Here is an 8753-nt window from a genome sequence, read left to right as displayed (position 1 = left end):
GAGGGAGCTCTTCTTAATATTTTGACACCAAAATCATGTCGATACACCTTACCGACTGCGAGTAAAGCCACCCACGCTTTAACTTGACAGACTGTATTGGATATATTATTATCTTCATAGGTCGTTTAATTACGTCCATTGTGCGCAACTATGAAAGCCTTCTTATAAACTTCACACGCACGCTCCTTAAACGCCATAAAAAATTGAGTGCCTGCTCCAATATTGGACACTTTCGTCCAGAGAGCTCGTTCTTTGACAGTATCTCCGCCAAAATACGTAAAGATGCGCGTCTGCATGTTATTCCCTGGTCTAGTTATTCTCTCGGTGAAAAGAGTAGCTACTCAAACAATTAAGAAACTGATAGGTACGGCGAATATACGACGCGTCTCACTCGGCTCGCTCAGCTGTTGTGACGTCGCAATTCTTTCAATTTGGTTATAGCCATTCAGAGGTATAAAAGCTAAACCTTGAGGGCTGAAGCAAGCCTCATTGCCTTCTTCTTTTAAGCCCAAATCTTGCTGCCTCAGTTCGAAGACAAAGTGGGGCATGTTTTAAATATAAAAGACTAAGGGTTAGCCATAATTGTGCTTTGTTTTAATTTAAATACCCTTTATGGCTCTTTTTGAGACATAATTATTGTTAAATTTTATACATCAGCTTAATTTAAGGCAAAAATAAAGCAAGACCACAATAGAAGTAAGACTTTTTTCTGTGCTCTTATGGAGCGGTAATACGAGGAAAAACTTCCACATAGAGGCCGTGCTTCATACAACAGTTTTTATCACAATGCAATCATAAGTGCGATTTTAGGTCTTCATAAACTTCTCTGAACGTGCTGCCGCCAACAAAACAACTATTACATGTGTTATGTAGCTAACGTCATTATGCGGTGATAATGTAAATCGCTCAGCGTCCGATAAAGTCTGCTATAGCTGTTTGTTAGCCGATCAGATCACAGTACCTTATTAATTTATAAGCCTAACCCCTAAGTAGACCATTTATAGACCTAGGCCTATAAATACCGTTGCAGGGATCGTTTGCAGGAGTATGTACAATACCAAAATATCCCAAAATTGGGAGCACTGGTTCAACCACGCTACATCGCATCGGGCCAACCAATTTCAGATTTTTAGCTGAAAAGTAAATTATAAAATCAATGCGCGATGAATTCAAAGAGATAAATTGCATCGCTACACACCACAGTCTCCATTCTACTAAGTACGCTATATTTTCCTTTCAGTTATAATCTAAAATTATCTAGTACACCTATCTAAAAATCTATCTGCGTCACGTGCTTCTTTTCGAAGAGGATAGGACAAAAATCATAGTGTATATTAAGAGCAACTTTACACTCTTCAAATCATACTCCTTACATCTTCGAAACCCACTATATGTGTACTATTATGCTTGCTATTATGTAACGCAGATATGATACAGCTAATGCGCATGTGCAGCGTGGTGCGGAGTGCAATAATGATTCTCATATGATCATAATAGTTCTCCGTGTATGTGTATTCACTGTCGCCGAGTACGATTATGGAACAAGTTAATCCAACCACAAATATGAGACATTATAAGCTTGTAAATCATACATTTGTTATAAATAAAGTATTGTGTGTAGTAAGGAATAAAGCGTCTTTTTATCCTGGCATGTTTGCACGACTCAGGCTTCGATAAAAAGACTGTTTCACTCCTAGGTATACAGTATTCTATTAATAACTTGATAAAAATTCAGTTTGACAAATAATGACATTGCCATAAATCAGGGTAACTGAGAAACTTTAATAAAAGTTCACGGTTTCAAATATTTTTCTCGAAGTTTGAAATTGATCTGCTTAAGCGCTGAAAGCTCAATAGAGTTATTTGTTATTTCAAAAATATTGTTGAAAAATATAGCATTCAAAGTGCAACTATTGAGGTCCCATGCAAAAAATTGAATATATAACTTGATGGTCGAGCAAAAATGAGCTTTCACAAGGCTTTTCAAAGACATTTTTGAAACAATAATCCATTCTGCTTAAGTCGAAACGAATTAAATAATATGTTAGCTGTAAATTTCATAAGCGGGGCAACTATCCAATTACTAACGTTTAATTTTGACCAATTTGTAATTTTTTGTTCTTGAATCTCCCCGACATTACAATTATTTTACTCCAAATCAATAGCCCGAAATTCGATTTCCAATTTAAATTTTTTCCAGTTAAATATTGTAAAATTAAAGTATTAAATACTGCAAGAAAAAAGTTTGTGAAATTAGACAATCTTCTCAAAAAATGTTTTAAATTCCTCAATATTAAATTTAGTTTATTCAATAATTAAAAGTTCAAGGTTTTTAAAATCTTGTTGTAAAAAATCTTCTATTTTATGTTTGTAAATTAAATTAATTTTGCATGCATGATTTTCAAGATTCCTTCAGTTTAAAAAAGTTAATTTACAAAATGGATCTATGTGGCATCTTTATTTTTCATCTAATGAAGTCAAAAAGCATTTTTCAATTAAATTCTTGAAAGAATTTCAAAATTAAAAGCTTTAAGAGCATTAGGAATCTTCCATTTTTTTGAGATTGTTCACTTCTAAATTCATCTTTACCACATATTTCCAATTGGAATACATAATATTTCGAAATATGCATGCTTGAGTAACCTGTTATAGGAATATAGTATTATCATAGTTTTTACAACAAAATGTTGCACGCATGCTACAGCAAGACACTACAAAATTATCCACGAAGCAGTTTGAAAAATATTTTACATAATCTTTTTATTTGGGAATGAAACCTAACGTGGATCATGGTTTAAAGAACAAACTGCTGTTCTGATGTTAATAATAAAGTTGTTCTCAAAGTTGGAATCTAATATTTATTGTTACATATATTGTATCAGCTAATATTAAAACATGACACGTACCCTTTATCCCTGGGGGAAAATTGCAAGTATGAAATTGATCAATCATTGACTTTCCAAAGTATGAAATATGTATGGTGAATAAGAGTATCTCATAAATGAAGCATACAGAAATAGTATAGCTGAAGTATAGTTAAAGTATAGTTGAAGTATTGCTTAAATATAGCTTGTAACACAAGGAATAGGGGGAGGCGGAAGGGTAGCACGGCCCTGTAAAAGGGATATGCGTAGATCTTTTGCGCATGTGTTCAGAGAGGACAAGGAGCCTGGACAGTCAGCCGGATGTCGTCGATTGATACGTCACCAAAACTATGCTTATACGGTTCACGGTTCATTTTTTTGTGCTTAAATAAAGTTCGAAGTTGATTTATCTTACTCGGTACTCATACTTATTTATCTTTCCCATCAAACTGCGGAAACAAGACTCTTAGAATGGCGCTCAACTTGGGCCGAGCAAAAGAAAATCAAGTCGGAAAAGCGCGAGGGAACGCGTGAACGTACGGGTACGTCACGAGTTTTCATGAAAAGTGACTCAGTGCAAAAGAAGAAATTGTGATTGTATGAAAATTTTTCAAAAGTTCCATAGAGAACCGCAGTGGTGCCGTGTTGTTGTGAAAATTGTGAGTGTGGCGCATTGCAACAATTTTGTTCTCTACATTGCTGGAAGTTCTTGAAAATCGACACGACGTCTAACCAACGGAAAATAAGTTTATCAGGGTCAACGACTCGTTTGCAGTCCAAGAAAACCCTAGAAAAAGCCAACATGGCTATAACATTCACGCCCGAGCAATTCCAAGAATTCCTCCAAAATATCAAAGCATCGCTTCGATTCGAAGGTGCACAGCCAGCAGCACAGCCTAGCGCTGCTGCACCTCATCAGGGTAATTTCTCCAAGTGTGTATCACGATTCGACGGCAGTAAAGATACCGACGTGAACGCGTTCATCGATGCGATACAAATATACAAAGAATGTACAAACATATCGGATGAAAATGCTCTCAAAGGCATACCGATGCTTCTTAACGGATTCGCGGCTACTGGGTGGAAAGGCGTAAAAAGTTCGGTAAATACGTGAGAAGAAGTAAAAACGCTGTTGAAATCTACTTTCGGCGTAAAAAAAGCCCGCTTATCGCGTATATCGTGAACTTTTTGCCCGAGAGCAAGACGAACACATTTCAACAGATTTATTCATTTGCAAAGCTCGCGCGTTATTAGCTCATTTACCGGAAAATACCGTGACAGAAGCAGTTCAAGTCGATATGGTTTACGGTTTGCTTTTAAATCGTATTCGAAAAGAAGTACCTCGGGAAAAGGTAAATAATTTTAAAGAATTAATTGAACTCGCCCGAAAAGTGGAAGAAAACCACATGGAGTCACTCGAGAAGAAAGCTACTACGTCGGATTTTATTCTTCTAAGCCAAACTCGAAAATAATTTTTAAGAATTAATTGAACTCGCCCGAAAAGTGGAAGAAAACCACATGGAGTCACTCGAGAAGAAAGCTACTACGTCGGATTCTATTTCTTCAAAGCCAAACTCGAAAAAGTGCAAATTTTGTAAAGTATTTGGCCACGCAACGGATGATTGCAGACGTTTGAAGATGAAACTCGAAAAGGAGAGTGATTCGGGAAAAAATGAAAATATATCGGACTTAAAATCTTCGGAAAATACTAAACTGGCGACGCAGCCTTCGACAAACCCAACTATCAAGTGTTTCGGATATGACATACAAGGGTATGTTAGAAGAAATTGTCTAAAATGTAATAAGAATGCAGAAATTAAAACGGCCTCTACCAATTTAGAATTCTGTACTCTCGATTGCACTGAAAAGGAAACAAGGATATGCGCTAGGCCCAAGGTTCCTATTAAAATTCTAGGATCGCATGGAACCGCATTTCTCGATTCTTATGCCGGAAATAGTGTAGCAGGATATGGCTTGTATCAATTACATATCAAAAAAGGACAAGAATTTGAGAAAGTATCAGTGAAGGTGGGATTCGCTGACGGAGAAAAAAGTAATAGAGAAATACTTATCGCCAAATTAAAGGTGACACTGATGGATAAAGAAATACCGACAACATTCATCATTTCTCCGGAAGCACAGAACTCAGTGACTTCGCTGGAAATAGATTTTCTTGAGGATGCTGAAATAATTATAAATGCACCTCAACGAGTTTGGCAATTTTAGGAGATTCAACCGAACATGAGTTACAGTACGAAGATATCTCAGCTACAATGGATAAAGTACAGGTGAGTTTTGTGAACACTCTGCGCAGTGATAAAGGAAGCAGCCTCAATGAAGATCAACGTATAGAAATCGCAAAATTTCTGTCTGATAACGAAGACGTGTTTGCAGTAGGGGGAGAACGAACCCTTTATGCAGAACATCGAATAGATACTGGAGATCATCCACCTGCCGCTACGCCACCTAATAAAATGTCTACGCAAAAGAAAGAGCTAATATCCAAAGAATTGACATCCATGCAGGAAAATGATATCATCGAAGAATGTGAGTCACCATGGGCTGCTAAGGTTGTCTTAGTTCCCAAAAAAGACTCTGGAGTCAGAGTTTGTGTAGACTACCGCAGCCTAAATGCAATCACGACGAGTGACAAGTACCCCATGCCAAGAATAGAACAGCTTGTACATAATGCTAAAAGGACATATTATATATCCACAATTGATCTACGAAACGGATACTGGCAAGTCACTGTTAGGCCAGAAGATCGAGATAAAACAGCATTCACCACACCTTCCGGAACGTTCCGATTCAAGAGGATGCCTTTCGGGCTCAAAAATTCTGGAGCAACATTTCAACGATTGATTGATCGTTTCCGGAGTGGTTCGATATCTGTTTCAGAGTTCCCGTATCTTGATGATATGATCGTGTTTTCCGTTTCTTTCGAAGATCATTTGACCGACCTAGCAAAGGTATTCGAGCGACTGAGAAAATTCAAACTCAGAGCGAAGAGAGAAAAATGTGTCTTCGCTTGTGCCAGGATTAAATATCTTGGGCATGTAATTACCCAAGAAGGCATTCAAGCTGACCCAGACAAGGTTTCAGCAATTTAAAACATGCCACCACCTAGAAACTTCACACATTTACGTACTTTTCTTCAGACGTGCACATGGTTTCGACGCTTTATACCGAATTTTTCCGAGATAGCGAAACCACTCACCGACTTGATCAAAGGTAGTGCTGTATGGGTATGGTGCGGTGAACAAAATCTGGCGTTCGAAACTTTAAAGAAATTTCTCACCCCCGCTCCGATTTTTCGACAAGCTGATGAAGCGCTTCCGTAAATTCTAAGGACCGATGCAAGCAACTACGCTCTTGGAGCAGTACTCATGCAAGGTGAAGAAAAGGACGAAAGACCTATAGAGCACGCGAGCCGACTTCTCACACCTGCCGAAAGAAACTACAACACGACCGAGCGAGAAGCCCTAGCAGTCGTATGGCCCGCAGAAAAGTTTCGAGACTATTTAGACGGGGCAAATGTCATCGCGGGATCGGATCATCAAGCGCTTCGATGGTTGATGAATTTAAGATCACCATCAGGTCGACTAGCTCGATGAGCACTGGCCTTACAAAGATATGATCTGAAGATCATATATCAACCAGGAAAAGCAAACTTGGTGGCCGACACGCTTTCTCGACCTTTTTGCGCAGAAGAAAATACAGCAAAATGTGGAATCTGCGCTTTCATGGTTGACCTGCCAAGGAGCAAAGAGAAGAACAACTGTCTGATCCAGAAGTAAAGAAGATCATTGACAGCTTCGAGAAACCAGACCATCCTGAAGTCGCAAACTGGACATCTCGAGGATATGTAATGACTGAAGGTGTATTATACAGGTATGTACCAGAAGAGGATGGAAAAGATGTACAATGGGTAGTTCCGCTATGTGCTCGAAAACTTATTATGCAAGAATACCATGATACTCCAACAGCAGGACACTATGGGGTCGAGAGGACCTTGAAAAGAATTTCAGCTCGTTATTTTTGGCCTGGAATGCGAAACTTCATTACCGACTACGTAAAAGAATGCCAGATGTGCCAGAAATATAAGCCATCAAATTTCAAGCCAGCTGGGTTATTAAGGGCGCCAGCTGCAAACAGCAGGTTTGAAGTTCTTGCCATTGACCTTTTCGGACCTTTACCGCTTACGGCCGAAGGATTCCAGTGGATTTTTATTATCGAAGATGTTGCCACAAAGTGGGTGAAAATATTCCCATTAGTACACGCTACTGCAGAAGTCTGCGCTCAAAAATTGATCGATGAAGTCATTCTACGATTTGGGACTCCTCGACGTGTAATATCAGATAACGGACTATAGTTCGTCGAAGCTGTCATGCAACAAGTAGCTTTTTGCTTAGGATTCGACCAAGCACATACTCCAGTTTATCACCCCGAAGCGAATCCTGTAGAAAGAAAAAACAGGGACATGAAGACCCAAATTGCCATTTTGTTTGGAGGGACAGCATCGTGATTGGGCTGAGAAACTACCTTCGATCCGATACGCAATGAACACCAGTTTCAATCAAACTACTGGTCATACACCATCGTTTCTGACTTTCGCTCGAGAATTAAGAACAGCAGATGATATTCAACGCGACCTTCGAGAAATAGTAATAGGAGAAAATTGTGTCTCTGAAGTTACTTAATACCTTATGAAGATCGCCGATGTCATGAAGGATGTGAAGGAAATCCACGAGAACGAACAAGACCGCAGGAAGAAATACGCCGATCAGAAGAGAAGTGACAACCCTGACTATCAAGTAGGATATTTAATTATGGTTCAATCACGCGTGCTTAGCAAAGCAGCTAAAGGCACAACTCAAAAATCTGAACCAGTCAGAGATGGGCCCTATAAAATAATCGAGAAAACTTCGCCAACTGTCTACAAGATTGGAAATCTCGATTCCGAAGAATTCATTGCATCGTACCACACTGCTGATTTAACACCCTATACGGGCCCAGTCGAGGGAGCAGTTCCAGTACCAGTGAACCAGATGCGGCGAAGATGGCGCCCGAAAAAGGTGAATACCGACCAGGGAAAAGAAAATCCTGGATCTTCGACGAGGATGTCCAACAGATCCATAGGGGGAGTCTGCAACACAAGGGATAGAGGAAGACGGAAGGGTAGCACGGCCCTGTAAAAGGGATATGCGTAGATCTTTTGCATATGTGTTCAGAGAGGACAAGAAGCCTGGACAGTCAGCCGGATGTCGTCGATCGATACGTAATATTGCTTTAATCACGATTTCTATTATTATTTCAAATATCATTGCTTTTTTTAAACAAGTCACCAAAACTATGCTTATACGGTTCACGGTCCATTTTTTTGTGCTTAAATAAAGTTCGAAGTTGATTTATCTTACTCGGGACTCATAATTATTTATCTTTCCCATGTTCCCATCTTCCCATCTTTCCATCTTTCCATCTTTCCCATCTTAATTTTAATTATACTATAGCTAGAAAATGTTCTCTTTAAAGGGTTGATTACTCTCGAAGTTTTTTATAAAATGAGCTTATGGTGAACCAAATTACACTATTTTTATAATAAGTTGATATTGCAAAAACAGTGTAAATTTTCATGTTCTCTTACGTTTTCAATAACTTTCAGAATAATCAACATTTTTCCATTTTTTTCTACTCATTTTAGGGATATTTTTTTAACCGTATCACAGAAGATTGTAAATATAAATTGTAAACTAAATTTTATCGACTAGCAAGAACTTGAAGTCGTGACGACAAAGTTCGAAAAATTGCAATATTCTTTTTATAACAAAATATATATTTTTCAAATATATGAAACATATAATCAAGAAGTTTCTATGAATTTTTCTCAAT

The 8753-nt window shown here is 38.4% G+C and overlaps 2 protein-coding genes across 2 annotated transcripts in view; one reads left to right on the top strand and one right to left on the bottom strand.

The window, feature by feature from the left end:
- Positions 1-8753, bottom strand: part of LOC117171362 (protein artichoke-like) — a 519164-nt gene that overhangs the window by 38612 nt on the left and 471799 nt on the right. The gene's annotated exons all lie outside the window — the stretch shown is intronic.
- LOC117171048 (activity-regulated cytoskeleton associated protein 1-like) lies at positions 3667-3978 on the top strand. The gene has a single exon (XM_033358093.1). It carries the CDS (start codon positions 3667-3669, stop codon positions 3976-3978), a length of 312 nt encoding a protein of 103 aa, XP_033213984.1.

This window comes from Belonocnema kinseyi, chromosome 4 (genome assembly GCF_010883055.1).
Source record: "Belonocnema kinseyi isolate 2016_QV_RU_SX_M_011 chromosome 4, B_treatae_v1, whole genome shotgun sequence".
Taxonomy (NCBI): Eukaryota; Metazoa; Arthropoda; class Insecta; order Hymenoptera; family Cynipidae; genus Belonocnema; species Belonocnema kinseyi.
The sequence above is the reverse complement of the archived record's forward strand: the minus strand, read 5'-3'. Positions and strand labels throughout refer to the sequence as shown.